Raw genomic sequence first — 17,195 nt, forward strand, 5'->3', positions numbered from 1 at the left:
GATCCAATGTTGACTTGCATTAAAATATAAGGAGGACATTTGGGTTCTGTATCTCTATTGCATTTGCTGTTATTTATTTCTGGTATAAGGCTCTAATCATAGTTGTCCATGACTATATTTAAGAATATAGCATGCAGTCCTTGCTCAAAAGGTGTCCAGCAGTCAAAATTGAGAGATGAGATGAGATTTAGGCAGGGTAGATTAACATTTTCCAAATGCACCCTCACCCTTAAAATGGTATTTTTCTGTCAGAGTCACTTTTCTGTGAAAGATGCTCCACCAATTTGCCTTCTTAGCACCCAGTAGGATCTCCACAACATTGCCAGGTAAAGCACACAAAACAGTATGATTATTACTGTAGGTATGCCAGGTATTAGACAGTGCTCTCTTTGGTGTTTCACTGGAGATACAGAAGCAAAGAGTCACCTGGCAGATAAAAAGAGTATCTTCGAAATGCAGAGCACACACAAATTTAACAGTGTGCAGACTGCACCACTTTGATATCTGTAACGTTTAAAATGATGGCAAACCCAGCCATGATTTAAACAGTCATTCCACTTCAAAATAAGGTTTAAAATCCATCATTTGGGCAGCCATGGTATGGATTTTACAAATGCCAAAATGATCCTACAGTCACAAAACTCAAAGGAACAGACACGACAACAAGTTTTCAGCATAAGCGACTTGTGTGGTGCCAAAAAACCCTTACTTGCGTAATTGAGACCAGCAGTGTTACAGGTGTGAGGGGAAAGAGATGACCAGTGTCAGCCAATAAGAAAAAACATGCCCTCTGCTGTTCAACACTCAACACTCACAGGTCACAGCGTCTTTGATAAGTAAGTATGGATCACTGAATGCTTCTCATATGAATCTTAAAGAAGCTTAAGTCAGTGTGTAGGTTCAGCCTCACTGTGACCTTTGTATTTTTGAAGTGTTTCAGAACTAAAGACTAAGTTGGATCATTTTACTTAATGTGCATTTATATCTGACAAGATTAGAAATTAGTTAGTAAAACGGGAGCTCGGCAAATGTGTTCGATCTGAATTTAGACCGTGACCTTTAGCCAATGTCTGACTTCCCAATATATGTGGATTGAGGACATGTCAAAAATGTTGGAATGTTTTGACCTTAAGACACAATTACTCAATATTTCACACATTGCAAAAGAACTGAAAAACAAACAAACAAAAAGTTTCTCAAAAGAAAGTCTTTATCTGCTGTTTTGCCTCATTTTATTTTGAAGGAGAGCAAAAGGCCAGAACAGGCTGTTTGTGCTCCTAAAGAGAAATGTGACAGAGGTCAGATTCGGCCCTGCACAGCCACTCTGGGTTACTGGTCTCCAAGGTTACGGCGTGCAAAACAGTTGTTAGAATATTTAGAGCAATACAGACACTAATTGTAGACATTAGTAAAGAGTTATCGTGTGTGCGCACAATGCATGTTCACTGAGCTTTCAAACACAGAAAAACAGCTTCAGTGGAAAATGTTGTTCCTGCTGCACACTGAGTCACAGATGGTTTGCTTTTATTTACCTTTCTTGATTTACTTAAATATCACAGGCAAAATATTGAAGTGAACAATGCACCTCACATCCCGGCTTCATTAGGTTTACAGTGTCAACATGGCTACGACAGCAGATATCTGTGAGTCATCACAGTAAAAAAAATGCACTCCAATATTTTACATACTTCATGAGAATAAAAAACATCAGCCTGAGAATTATTAGCATACTGTTTAGCAGGCAGTGGCTTTCAGTTTGGAGAAGTGTCACTGCGTTCACATGCAATTAAGTAACCATGTTTACGTAATCTGGGTAGGGGATTGAGAAAAATCATTTCCCCAGCCCCAGTTTCTTACCCATGTACACATGTAACCGGGTTTCTAATCAACAACTGTGGGATGAAAGGAGAGTGTCTTGCTGCATGTATATGTGGATTCACAGTCACCAGGTTACAGAACATGTAAACGTTTCCTCTGTTAACCTGCAAAACCTGCTTTCTCTGAGAAACCTGGTTTCTTGTGTGCATGTAAAAGCATTGAGAACGACTGAGAGGAAAAAAAGGGGAAAGTGAGCAAGTAATGCCACTTACTAACTAAGAAGAGAGTCACTCCACCCCAAACAGCTCCAGTAGAGCTGCTCAGTGGCAAACAGTAGAGGACTGCCCATGTGTGAAGGCGGGAAACTGAGTGTGAATTAGCAAACAGCTGGAAAAGAGCAAGCGTGCTCAGTCAACTTTCCACCATTAAAGAAGTTAAAAGAAGGAGTCTTAAGGACATAAACCAAATCCATAACGTCACGTCGCCAGGATTCCTGAGCGCTAAGGCAAACCCTTTCACCTGACTGAAGTCATGACATCACCCTCACAAGATGTGCAAACAGGAAACGTTGTCGTAAGTGTTGTCATAGAAACGGTGCAACTTGTCTTCAACAGCAACAGATGGATACAATTCAGAGTGAGTTCATAGACAGACTTTATTTCCCCTTTATGTGTCGCAAGAGAAACAACAGTCGGAAAACTCAAATCAAACACAGAGACAGCGTTGTTAACGGACTACGAGCTCTCAGTGCCAACAGGTAGCTCTAACTGAACTCTCTGCTTGTGGTGCAACAACGCAAAAGCTAATAAACAGTTGAATAAATCAGGAAAGTTTCATTCACCAGGCAGAAGAATGCCACAGTGGGAAAGAGAGGGCCGAGAGACCTTTAAATAGAACTGAATCCATGAGGGTACAAAGGAAACCAGCCTGTCAGTAAATTGGTAATGTCAGGAGGCCAAATTGAAGTGTTGATTAGAGGACGATCCTACAGCTTCCTGAACAAAGTGCGAAGGAGACGAAGATTGGGGAGGATTATCTTGCTCTCATTCATTACTGCTCTCATTCATTACAGAGACGGAGAGTGATTGGATCGCCCCATTAATAATGCTGGACCTGTGTGTGTGTGTGTGTGTGTGTGTATGTGTGTGTGTGTGTGTGTGTGTGTGTGTGTGTGTGTGTGTGTGTGTGTATGTATGTGTGTGTGTGTGTGTGTGTGTTGGTGGTGGATTTGATAAATGAAAACAATGACATTCTGAATCAGTGGCCACCAAATGCTTTGTTAACAATCATTTTCACTTTGGTTTTAGTTTTTTTATTCCACAATGGAAACCATTACATGCCGCCATGTCTCTTTCAATGCATGTCAAACAGGTAAAGGTGATAGTCTTCTCCCCCTTCTATATTTATAAAAGCCCTCATCCAAAGGCGGCACTAGTGTCTGGGAAAAAGCGTGGCTCCCAATCATAGTCTAGTCTGTGGCAGCGTTAAACTTAGGATTTATGGGTTTGTAAAAAGCGACTGCTGAGTTTTCAAAACAGATTTCAGCTCCTTGGCTTTCCTTGCTCACATATATTTCTTTGAATCTCTGGAGGCTGGTGTTTGTGATGCATAACTGACTGCAAAGCAAACCTGATCCATCTAAAAGGTTTTATTGCTGTTTAGAGAGAATTTTTGCGAGTTAATTGCATTCAAATGAGTCTCCCACGAACGGACCTGATCTTAAAAACGACACCGTGAGGATCCTAATACAGGAAATGCAATATCTTTCTACCAATACCTATGTCTGGATAGATCTTCTGTCTGTATGACACACACACACACACACACACACACACACACACACACACACACACACACACACACACACACACACACACACACACACACACTGAGTGGAACAGATGAGAGGAAATGGATCGGTCCTAATAGAGAACAGGGATAAATGAGGAGATAATCAGGTGTGAAATCACTTTGGTTTTCTTTCTGCAGTAATTCAGTCATTCTCTCATCTTCTCTGTGTCTCTCAACGCACAGGGCCATTTCTGTTTTAAACAACACTAAAAGTACTAATCGCAGGGCTTTTAACACACATACTGGCGGTACAGTGGGGAAATGTTAATCTGTCAGCTCCCACATGTATGTGACTACTCCCAGGGAATCACCAGCATTCAGGATTTCATTCTTCTTCTAAGCCACCTTCTCCCACAGTGGTCTTTTAGTCTATTTTTACACCTTCATCTTTTCCCCCTGAGCTTCGTATTATTCCCTCCTCTTGTTGATCACACAATGGTCATTGCCTCTCTGTCCGTTTACCCCTCTCTACCCTCCATCTCCATCCCTCCTTGACGGTCTCTCTGTGGCTCAGGTTTTATTCAAGTATGTTAACGTGAATTATAATGTGTTAAGATAAAGAGGCTAAACAGAAATGATGAAATAAATGGTAATGTCAACATCATCAAAAATGATGCAATGCAGAAATACTTCCACATTTTTCCCCGTGGCTGTGTTTCTGAAGTTTCTGAAACTATCCAAAATTTGGGGGTAAAAATATTCTCGACAGTTGGTAACTAAGCTAGCATGCCTGGATGTTCGCTGGCAGCAGAGTGGCAGAAAGCAAACAGTAGAGTTTGGAGTTGCACATGGAATCCTTGGAGAGTTAAAGCAGGTTTGCATGGAGAAACAAACACACATGCTACACACAAAAACACACAAAGACCATCTAATGTGCTCTGCTGTTGCAAAGGAATATATTAATGTTGTGTAAGTTACACGTTTAATATACCATATCTCACCATGTATATTTGTCTGAAAGAGACACGCCTAAAAGCAGCTGCTGTAACAGGTCACACTGTTCTGCAGGCAATACCAACCACACCACACACAACAAACCTACGCTATTGTACTTATTTAATGCGCAAGGATCAATACAACCTTGGTTACCTGCTCATCAAACATAGGCTGCTGTTATTCTATAATTGATTTGTGACCACCTCCTTTACACTGGAATATAGGCTGCCTTGTTCATTAGTGAAGCAGTGGGAACCAAACACAAATGTCTAAATATGTCTTCCAGCATCCAGCTTTTAATATCTGCGAGGCACTCAGGTGAAGGTGTTGGCAGTCAGGTTGCTATAGAGACAGCTATATCTGTGAATCAACATCGTAACAATGCCACTGGTTTCCTGATCAGGGTATTAAACCAGGGGAATAGTTCATACTGGTTTCAAAAGTGGCTTTTTCAAAAAATGTTATTCCTTACTTATGTTAAACGAGATTAATGTGTTAGTGCTCATTACTGAGAGCAGGTGCACATGGCTCTGGCCTCAAGGTGCTCATAAAAGCTGGAATGGATCAATAAAAGCCCATTAATGTGGTGGAGACAGAGAAAACAATAGAAGCAGAAAAACAGTAGTGTCTAGCCACCAAATAATTGAGGATAAACATTGCAAACAAGTGCAACTCTAATCTTCCTTTAGGAAACAGTTGATCTGGTTTAAAAAGGCCCTTTAAGTCTAGAACACTTAAATGCAGTCTGGGAATCGGTCTACAGTTGGGGAACTAAACCAGGTCAGTGTTGTACCTGTAAACCGATCCAGAGCTTTAGACGGTCAATTAAAGTTGCATGATCGACTGTAGCAAAGGCCCCACTTATGAGCTGGCCTAGAAGATCAAGAGCTGGTTGCCTTAGCAGAGACATCAGCTGTTTTAAGACTTTTATGACTTTTTTCAAGCTCAGAAAAATGTCCAATTAGTCTCTGAAGCTTTTGAATGAAATAGCATCAAAATAATCCTGTAGTTACTGTTTTTCTACTGGATTATTGCATTTTTAGCCTTACTAGCGTGGCTCCAGAGAGGGTAATGGTAATGACGGTCGGTCCATCACTTCCAGACTGACATGTCTCAACGACTATTGGATGGATTGCTGTGAATACACACATCCATGTCCCCATCAAGACGAACTGTAATAACTCTGGTGATCTCCTGACTGTTCATTTAGCGCCATCATCAGGTCAAAATATGTCCAATACTTTGGTTTATGACCAAGCAACCCAAACATGCTAAACTAAAATGGAGAAGATGGTAAACATTATACCTGTTAAACATTGTTATTGTGAGCATGCTAGCATGCTGATGTTAGCATTTAGCCATTTAGAATGGCTGTGCCAAAGTACAGACTATGTAGACTCAGTTTGTTAAGATATTGAAAAAACAGATTGTCATACACTGTATCTGCTTATGGTGATTTCATATACGTCTGATTAATTTGATGATTTCTTCATATTAAAATAAAATAAAATTTCTTTGGAATGAGTTCTACCATAGTACACATGGTTGTAGGCGTTAGACTCTATGTGAATACATGTCTAAAACACTACTTCATAACCTCGCACTCTTACCTTCACTAATCATTCAAAGTTTTGCCCTTCGGCCCTTCATTAGCACCTGGTTTCTCCCCTGCCCCCTCCTCTCTGAGCAGCCCTCCCCATCCTTTATCAGTTCATGTGAACTGACACCAGTCACTTGACATGACTTTCAAGTCGCCCCTCGTCTTCTTCATCTCTAATATCTCTCCATTCTTTCTTTGTCTTTTATCGTCCTGTCTCTGTCACTCTTCCTAGTAGCTGCCACGCTTTGATTTGTGATCATTCGCACATCTCACTGCTGCCTCTGCGTCATTTATTTATTTATTTTATATTTTGATTTGTTTATCTTTTCACATTCTCTCCATTTTGGCCTCTTTTTCTCTTCGCTCACTCTTGCTCCTTTTATTCATACCCTCTTTTTGTCAGCAGACATCTTTCCTGAAAGCATATAAAAATCACTATCTTCACTTTTTAGGCTTTCTGTTTCATGCATGTTTCTCTATTTGTCTTTCTTCTCCAGTTTCCCACACTCCTATTCTTTTCTTTCTCTGTCTTGTTGTATTTTTTATGTTTTTCTTTGCCTCTTTTTTCCCGCTCCTCTATTCATCTCTGTTGTTAAATATTTGATTATGAGCGCACTGACATGACACCACTGTTCCCTGCTGGAGCTGAGGGTGTTTAGATCTCAAAGCAGAGGATGAAGAGGGAAACATGCAGCACTTTCAAACGTACAGCCTTTTCTGTGTCACATAATCTTGTATTGCAGTTTCAGAGCAGCCAATCATAGAAATTTTTGTTAGATTGTGTCAAGAAGAGTGAGGTCAGAGAACATAGACATGCAAAGACAGAAGCCTCCATCCAAAAAGGACAGTAAATGTGGGGAGATTGGTTTCCACTCAGATGTTTTGCAGAAGCTATTAAGAAACTGCGTAGGCACTGTAAATTAGCCACTATAAAAATTTGCACAATTACCATAGTTTATAATGCAGGTGCAAACAAACTGCTCTCTCAATTTTAGGGAAGAATTAGCCAGAGTTTGCATTTTCAACTGCATTAAAAGTGTGTGTTGAAGGCACTTGAAGTCAGGGTTGGGTAGTATAGAAAAACACACAGCGTTTACTTTTCTTTGTGTGTCTGTACAATGCGTGGGCTCTAGCGAGAAGCTGCTGATGGCTTGTCTAAATGTGCAGGAGCCAACACTTCAGGGGAAACAAACAAGAAAGCAGCCAAAGAGAGACAGGCATGCACATGTGACAGTAGAAAGCAGAGGGAGACAAATCAGGGAAGCATAAAAGGAAGAGTGCAAGCCATTATGCCTGCAGCTAGCAGCTAAGTTAAGCTAAAGCACTAACCCACTGACCCACATATCCCACAGCCAGCAGTACGTGTGAAACTCTGAGCGCTAGCTTGCTAACAACCCGGGCTGCCGCTGGAAAGCCGAGTCACTGTGTCCACCAGGAAGATTTATAATTCAAACAGTGACGAACACACCTGTAATGGAACAGAGTGAAACCAAACCAAGCAGAGCTGAGGTAAACCCAACCTTCAGGAAACAAACTGGTATTAAAGGATCAGCTCACCCAAATCAAAACATTTTCTGACTTACTGTAAGTGGCGTCTAAACATTTACATAGTTTGGATTTGTGCTGCCAACTGAACACTGACTGGAATTTCACAAAATCACTTTGAAAAGCTCAACGGCAAAGCATTTCTTCCAGGAGCAATTTCCCCACAGTTACACAGGATTATCTACAGATGATAGACTGTTGACAGTTCTATTTGGGACTATTTCTTCAGCACAAAGTACTTACAGAGTTGTTTCTGGAAGGAAGTTGCAGTGGAGTTTCCCAAATGTAATTTTTCAGTGGTTTGAGCAACAAGTAAATTTTTTCACCGTCATTGTATTGAAGTCTGAGAGATGAATATCTCAAAACCTCAGCAAATAAAAATAAAAACTATCTGCATGACTTAATATCACAAGGGGCGACTGAGAAAATGGTTTCTTGTGATTTGGGTGAAGCAACACTTTAACCCCAAATTCATATATAGAACAAAAACTACCATTGTCATTATAGAAATGATTGAAAAGATGAATATTTGTAGCGCACTGGGAAGCTGATATATTGTGGCTGCGAGACAACCAAAGTCAGATAGAACTAATTTCAGATGATTTAATTTCAGATAACTCAAAGAGATCTTTGTTTTTCCAACAATGAAGACATCAACTAAACCAAACTTATACTGACAAGCCTGTAAGAGGAAGAACGCATGCTACGGCAATCAAGGTTATTCCTGTCTGATCGAACAGACAATTGGTCGATACATTCTCAGACAGAGATACCTTTAATGTTACACACATTTTAAGATGTAACATGACTTATTGTGACAGCATCTTGCCAGAACTTACCTGTTCTGGTACAATTGTATGTGCTCTACAGGGGGAAGACGAAATGACCTGTTTAACTGTGCAGGCCAGCCCTCCATACTGAATGTAACCAGAGCATGGTATCTCAGGGTGCTATGGCCTTCATGTGAACTAGCTGGTCCTGAATGGATCTCAGTTTTCTGTAGTTCTGGGTGCATGCAGTGGCAGCAACAGCTGGTTTAGGGCTGACCTGGAGTGTGTAAGCTCATGTGATGAAGACTAAACAGTAGGGAAGAGGGAGGGAGGTCAGAGTGTCAGCCCGGGCTTACAGGGGGGGAATAAAAAGTGGGTCACTTCTCGTTGACAGATCTGCAGGAATGTGACGCCTGAATAAGCCTGTGATTGTGACTCTAACTATAAAGTATGAATTAATCCCTCCCGACAAAAAAACTCCAGAGTTAGTGTTTGTGTCTGCAGGCTGCGAAAACCACATTTCTTTCAGCAGAGTTGGAAGTCCAGCGGCTTTTTGTGTGTTTGTCATTTTTCACACAGAGCAGTTAAAACAGACAAAGTGATGGGGCAGAGATGTGGGTGTGTGTGTTGCAATGCAGTTTTGAAACTTCTTTGAAAATATGGCAATTTTCCGTCTTAAGACAGCTCAGGAAGCTGATCAGCTGAGTGTCAGTGTCACGCTGTCTCATTCACATTAACCCACACAACTGTACGGCTCCGCCAACTCTCTGCTTTTCTGTCCTTATTGTTCGCACCCTCCCTCTCGCTGCCTTTGTATCCTGGCTCCGTCTTCCTCCTGATAAAACTTCAGTATGGCCCTTACTACTTATAGATCTAATCCTGGTTTTACTTTACACTGCTGTAACTCTCTCTGCCTGTTTTTCTTCCATTCTGTCACAGCCTCCCTCGTCTTTTTACTTGTCTTTAACTCTTCTCAACTTCCCTTTTCCACACTGTTTTCTCCTCTCTTTCCTTTCCTCACAGTCTCTGACACAGTAATGATTGGTCCTGTCATCCGGTCTGCTAAACTGTCTGAGGCTTACACTGGTTTGTGCTGGTGAATCATATCACAGCTGTTGCATAAATAACCTTTAATGTCAACTTTTCAGCAACTGTTAGCTTCACCACCAGGAGAGAAAGAGACTTTGTAATCCTTCAACTGAAGTCAAAGAACAGTCATATGTGAGCCCAACAGTAGCCTATAATAGTCCAGAAAAGATCTGACATTATATTCTGGGTGGTTTGTATATTAGCTGATAAGCAAGGCAACATTAAACTGCCAGATTGTTCAATGGAGTTTAGTGTGATGTGTGCTCGAGTACAAAGAGAAGAGAGGAATAAAAAGAGGAAGAGAGGAAGTGGCACATATCAGGGCTGAAGCTAAGACAGCTCCCATTATAGTGAATCAAAGCACCACTAATTGGTACAATTATAAAGACTGGACGAGAGAGAATACAGAGCTGTGAGAGAGAGAGAAAGCGACGTGCACACACACAGACAGAAGCAGATGAGAGTGTGTTTCAAGGTAGCAAAATACATTGGTCACACTTGTTTATGTAATGTAGAGACAATTGAAACATACACTATCTGTTCACTTCTCGATGGAAGAAGAGGAATTATTTGAAGTCAGAGCGCTGGAAGGATGAATAATAATAATCACATTTACAGGATAATGCAGTTTGAACCTTTTTTTTCACATTAGTGCTTATTACACATACTCATCTGACCCTGATCGTTTTGTGTGATCTTCCCAGAACAGCCATGAGCCTGGAGTGCTGTCGGTTATACGTCTCACCGGTTATGTGTTGTGTTACTGCAGGAATGGGAGCAATGATCCAAGGTGGAGCAAAGTGATGATCAACTGCTGGTGATGCGGCGGGGCCTGAGCCGGTGTGATGAGGAAAACAAACTGTGGCGAGGAGACGCCACGTCTATAAATCTCTTTTTAATACCCTGCAGTCATGTTTCCCCTCGCAACAATAATTCACAAACAATCCAATAGTGTCTTTTTGTCGGAAGGCCTGTTAGATTAAGTCATTACCAAACTACCCGGAGGATTTTTCATGACCAGACACACGCACACACTCCTGAACACACAGAACAGATTTATAAATTACGCTTATTGAGGTTTAACCTCACATGCGCATCTCACAAATGATACACTAAGCAATTACCAGGAGAGGAAAGCAGTAAAAGACAGCTATGAAATGCAATGTCTGTTGCCTAGCTGACCATATACTGCTGGATTTCCATTTATTCTCACTATCCGAGTCATCTGCGAGGCAGACAAGCCAATTCAAAACCGATATTGAACGAAGCCGCCACACAGACTGCAATCCTAACCAGTTTGCCACCTCTGCAACAAAGAGAGCTCCCCGAGGCTGTTTACTTCACCTCTGAATGAAATCTTAGAGATATTACCCTCATCGCAGTCTTTGATTCAGTGCACTAATAACCCGAAGAGACTGCAGTTATCTGTGAATGGAATGAGAAACCAAAAGCACTGTTTTAGATTTGGTGGTCGAAGTGGATTTCCCCTACCTTGTCTGTCAGCGCGCACACACACACACACACACACACACACACACACACACACACACACACACACACACACACACACACACACACACACCATTTCATTTATTTTGTTCATGAGTTTTGGAATGCATAGTTGCATAATAAAGTACCTTTTTGGAATCAAAAAGGAAACATCGGTTTTAAGGCTTTAAAATCCATCAATTCTGAAATCAGTGGATTCACTCGGAGTGGCGAAATAATTCGAGCAGAATTTCCATATTTGGTGAACTTTGACGTGCCAATTTGCTCTGTTAACCAGCAGCAAGCCATCTCGACAGCACTGACCTTTTAGGGGAACACAGAGCTGGAGAGGAAAACAGAGGAAGCTATTGTAGCTCATTAGCTGTGTTTGACCATCAACTTTTATTTAACCGACCCAACAGTTAGCAAGCTTGTTAGCTCAGAGAATATTTTTCCCTCTTCAATATAACTCTTGAATTAAATTATGTACAATCCCAAGAACAGAATGCCAGGGGAGAGTTAGAGGGCCAGTACAGAGAAAGTAGAAAGAAGCTCGGGGAGCTATTGTCACTGTCTAGCACTAGCATGTTCCCAGCCTGCTAGCGTATAGTGGCTAGCTCACCAGCAACAGTAGTTCACTACATCACCAACCAGAGAATTTTTTTTTGCGAGGACGTGCTGATTAATTTCACTGTACCACTTTCCAGTGTGACTGGTTTTGTACTCTGATCACAAATGAGTATTTTTAACTGCTGCCTCTGTGTCTGTCTGCTTCTCACACACACATCCCTGCTTGCGTTCTTTTTCTCCACCTATTCCCTCTTTCCCTATTCCTTAAGATACACCTCTCAGGATGAGCCTTTCAACCGTCACTTTCCTCCCTGCATTAAGCCGTGCACATTTTCAACAGTCGAACCTCATTTCACAGCATTAAGTCTATACGCTCGTAGAAGCGAGGGCTTTGAACAGACTCAATATTCTCCATCTTCTCTTAGATGGGCCATCACACAGACTCGCCGTGAAATCTGGCAGATGGCTCCATAAATGGAAAATGGCTGAGGTGAGGTGCTTTCAACAGAACTAAGCCATGAGTGTAGGAGATTACCAAGTCTCACATAGGCCAGACCTATCTCTACACTTCATTTTAGCGCTATACCAGCGCTGGAGAAAAGTCGGGCTGAACCCATTATCATTCTGGTAAAAAACGCTCTGGCTTGTTTGCATTTCTTTAAACCAATCACAATCGTGTATCTTGGGCAGCGCTAAGCCCAGGATGCAGTGACGGTGCCCTTTCAAAACGATAATATGCAGATAGTGGAAGGGGAGGAGAATTCTGACTGAAATAGTCGGCCAATGGCAGATTTATACCCACAGCCTACTTCCTGTGAGCCAGATTACAGATTACCAGACGGCCAGGCAGGACTTAAACCAGATGTTAGGAAACTCAAGTGTTTGGTGTTTCATTTTGATTCATATTCTAGTTGGCCAGCTGCAGTTCTAAGACCAAAACATCCAATTTAAAGCCAGGATGAGGCTCATTACTTCTTTTTAAGGGTAGAAAACAGGCTCTTGATGTCGCGGTGACCCTTGAGAGCAGAGAACGTCTAAGAAACATTTAAGGAATGTAAGGTAATTTGAGGTGATTAGGAAAAGAAAAATCAGACGTAACAAACTACAGAGAGAGTTGGGTTTCCTTTCAGCTTTCTGCCGGATAACGGACAAAAACACACCCTGTTGTGATATCAAATAAGACCCATGGGGTTCTACAAACACAGGGGGAGGGAGACGGCCAGAGTCAGATCATAAGCATGTTTTCATAATACACTTTCCCTTCCTGGAAGTTGCGTGTCCATGTGTGTAGGTGTCCATGATGTGTGTCTAAGAGCTCTTCTAACAAGCTGTTCAAAGAGTCACTGTTTAGACTGCGATGGGAGGTAAAGCCCATCTCTTCTCTCATAACACACACACATGTAGACAGACGGTGGGAGTCAAGCAGAATGCAGCGTCTCCTGAGAACAAAACATACCGTATTCAAATACCTAAACCCAAAGCAGACAGAATAACTTCCAAACTGCTCTTTCTGAACTCACCTCCCTCTGTTACCACTGAAATCCTCAGCAGTTTCACACAGACACAACAACCTCCTGATACATTTTTACAGTAAGATGTAGTGTTGCAAAACAACTATTTAGTGCAGAATAAACCCTTCTAGCCATGATAGTGACCCAAAAAACTATCACTGAAACAGCCAAAATAGGGGTAATATGGTGTTGATACCTGCAGGTACCATTTGTAAGACCATATAAGAGGGAATTATCTTTTAGTGCTTCCTCGGGTAACTAGCCCAATGACTCAGTAATATGTGGAGAAATGAGTCTGAGAGTAACTCCAAGAGGGACAAGAGAAAATGAACTTCTCATCCAGGAGGTCAGTCCCTGTAGTTCTATTATAATGTATTTAATGTAAAATCCACAAAGACAAATAACTTCACGTCTTTGCTGTTCAGCTTGAAAGAAAGCAATGACACAGAGAAGATATCTATAGAAAAATGACCACACACTATAAGATGATGACACATGATGAGCAATTCAACTACCGCCTGAACTGGTGCTGCCCTTGAATGTTGCAGAATATGTGGATTTTTCTTACCACCAGTCTTACATCCACCTAGGGCGTGTGGTGACATGTCACAATCTGATTGGTCTAACACCAATGTTTTCCTATTCTTGTATTAGCAGCCGTCTATGGCTCTGACTTGTTGGAAAACCATTCAGCAGATACGTTAATGTTTTTGGTAAAAAGAAGAAATTATTTTCCTCCCTGTGAATTTGAAGACTCTTGAAAACACAAACATCATGGAACATCAACATTGAGTGCTCTCCTTCATTACACAACCATGCTCATAATGTGTTGTTGGTGTACTATATATACTTACGATCCAAGCCATTGATGTACTTCATGGATATCTCACAATGTCCCCACACGGCGCTGACGATGGGATACAGCTTCTTTCCTTTCAGTCCTCTAAATGCGACTCCTAGATACTGTCCATCCACCATGAAGCTCAGCGTCCCTTCGTCCATGTCCAGAATCACTAGCAGAGAGTCCGGCAGGGTGAATGACTCCTCCGGCTCCAGGAAACAAGGGTAAGAGGGCAGCGAGCTGTGGGCCCTGTTCTTACTATCATGGTAGAGCCTGTTTCGTCCCAGATCCCAGCCCCAGGATTCACAGTCCGACCCCACCAACGCCGTGTACCCGACAGAATGCAAAGGAGCTTCGGAGGTTGCTACCCCAACCACGGCGTGGGTGCCACGCTGCCGGGAGGGCCAGTGGATCTTCCACACATGGAGACCCCGGGTGTATCCAACCCGCCCCCGGATGCAGTCCGTGCTCTGAGCGACTGGGTGGCGGTGAAATGTCAGTTTATCGTCGTCTTTGATGAAGATGTTGAGCGAGCGGTCGTCAGCGTTCCACGAGTGGCGGTGCTGGGTCTCCAGTCCAGCACATGGCATGTCCAGTAGGAGATCCAGCCTGGGTGGTTTGGAGAAATCTGGATCCCTCAGCTCTGGGTGCTGCCGGCGGTGAGCCAAGGGCCGGTAGGACGGGGAGCCACCGCTTTCCCCGCGACCATCTACCGATTTAATGCCGCCAGAGATCTTCTGTCCCATGGTTGCGATGGAAGGGTTGACAGAAGGAGGGGGAGGAAGGGGGGGGAGGATGGTGTTTGTGCAGGTGGGTGCTGCGCTGCGTAGAGCTTGACGTTACCTCATCAATGCGGTGGAGCTGAGGTGAGAGTTCCTAACTGGAGAGTGGTGGAGGGAGATGAAGGAGGAGGTGATGGATGAAAGATGTAGGTGATCTGGTTTCATGCCACAGATGTCTTCAGAAAGACAGAGCTGCTGCCAATCCTGTTAAGAGAAAACAATAGAAGATTAGATATTAACCCCTCTAACTGTTAATCACTACTAGCAAACTATGGTCTAAGGACTGAACTAAGAACAAGACATACAAAGAGAGACGATGACACGAAGAGAAAGAGAATTACGCTGATGGCAAGTGCTGGCAAAACTCCTAGTTTCACAGAATCTGTGTGGCTTTGTTTAGATAGGAACAAACAATGAACAGGATGAACATGCACATACACACAGTGGCACAAATACGCACACGCTTCCTCTTACTCATCCTGCATCCTCCCAGCAAAAGTCATACGCCAATACCAATACATGCAAGAAACCCTGCAAACACTCCCCAGTTGTGCAACACTGCTGACAGGCAAAAAATATCAACACAACAGGAGGAAAGCAAAAACACCAGGCAATAATTTATCTCCATTCCTTAGTGAAACAAAGTTGAAAAAGTCAGCTTGACTCACGCTTACCCTCACACACGATAGATAGATGATACAGCATGTGATACACAAGGTAATCTGTAAGAGCATCAAACCCAAATCCTAGTGAGCGATAACCACGGTCGATATTGTGGTTTCATTTTTGGAATGTAATTTCCATTTTTGTCATTTTCTGTGTAATGTGTTAGTTTCCAGTGTAGGCGGGACAGTTTTACTTTCGTTTTTATTCAGTTTCAGTTGAATTCACTTTGGGTTTTGGATTATTTGTGACACTGTGTTAAAAACAACAGATCATAAACTGTTACTAAACTATAAAATGTATGTTCATGTTCAATTTAAGTAGATTTTTCTTTTCTTTTTGTAAATTGTTTATTTTGATATTTCTTTTCATCTCTAGTTTACACAAATACATAAAGAAAGTGACATGAATACAAATTTGACCTAGATTTCTTTCACTCCAGTGGGGTTTTATTTAATTTGTTCACATAGTCCGATATTTATTTAACAATCATTCGTCTTGAACACCATATTTTAGCACATAAAGCCACTACAAAGATGATCTCTCTCACACACACACACACACACACACACACACACAGTTTTGTGTGGTGAGACTGACGTAAGGATCGCTTCCAGGAATGAGAGCTGGTGCTTCCTGTCCACAGGAAAAGAGTCAGTCACACCGAGGTGAAGTGGATGACACAACTCTCTATGTGTCTCATCTATCTGCTGCCTGTCTTTACCTCACCCGCCACAAGCCGCAAAGCACCAATTTATTTTTATGTGTACGCTGATCTGACGCTTCTTCTGGTAAGAATGTCTCACACCTCAATAGGAGTGATGCACAGCGTACATATGTGTCAACACTGCACTATGTGCAGATACTGTAGAAAAAAGCTGAAGTCTAAAAGACAGCTTAAACTTCTACTGTTGACAATACAGCCTCAATCTATACATGAACCAACATGAACTGGAAAGCAAATAATATTGAGCAGAAAACACACTTCAGTAAGTATAATCTCACAAAGGCCACTGTTTGTATTTCCCTCAAATGTAAAGTACAGTAAAGTTGATAAAAAAATACGTACAATGTTTTTATTTTTAACCAAAGACTGATGACACAAGCACAAACCAGTCAGCCACCACGCCACAGAGTGAGGTCATGGTGTAATTCTGTGTGAAATGTCTATATCCCACACACACACACACACACACACATACACACACACACACACACACACCTCAGTCTCATTTTGGTCGCTTGCATTTTCCCATTCTCTGTCTCTCTCTTTTGGTTTTTCTTGCTGTGAATGAGGTCATGGCAGCTGGCAGCCAATGTGTGCCACCACTCAGTTCACTCCTCAGCATGAGAGGGTTCAATGCTCGGACACACACACACACACACACACACACACACACACACACACACACACACACACACACAGACAGCTGTCTCAGTGTGTATCATCACACGGCTGGCAGGTGTGTTAAGCGTGGACGCTGCATGGAAGATTCCAGAGTCATCACAGCCAAACTTCAGCCAAAGAAAACACAATTTAACACTGTACACACTCTGCGTGTGTGTGTGTGTGTCTCAGCTGGCCCAGTCTGGCACAGCATGTGGATGACAATCCGGCATTATGGCCAGTCATCAAGGAGGCACTTGACCTCTGACCCTGTGTCGTCACGGTCACCGTTGCGTAGTAACCTCTTGAGAGGTTGGTGGTGGGCTGGCGCAGCGTCTGCTGCT

The 17,195-nt window shown here is 42.3% G+C and overlaps 1 protein-coding gene across 1 annotated transcript in view; it reads right to left on the reverse strand.

Moving 5' to 3' along the window:
* Positions 1-14,765, reverse strand: part of LOC139296962 (SPRY domain-containing SOCS box protein 4-like) — a 35,856-nt gene extending 21,091 nt beyond the window's left edge. The window contains exon 1 of the mRNA XM_070919536.1: positions 14,033-14,765. Coding sequence (XP_070775637.1) covers positions 14,033-14,765 — 733 coding nt within the window. The remainder of the gene's footprint in view (positions 1-14,032) is intronic.
* Between the last annotated feature and the right edge of the window lie 2,430 nt (positions 14,766-17,195).

Source organism: Enoplosus armatus, chromosome 14 (assembly GCF_043641665.1).
Source record: "Enoplosus armatus isolate fEnoArm2 chromosome 14, fEnoArm2.hap1, whole genome shotgun sequence".
Lineage (NCBI taxonomy): Eukaryota > Metazoa > Chordata > Actinopteri > Centrarchiformes > Enoplosidae > Enoplosus > Enoplosus armatus.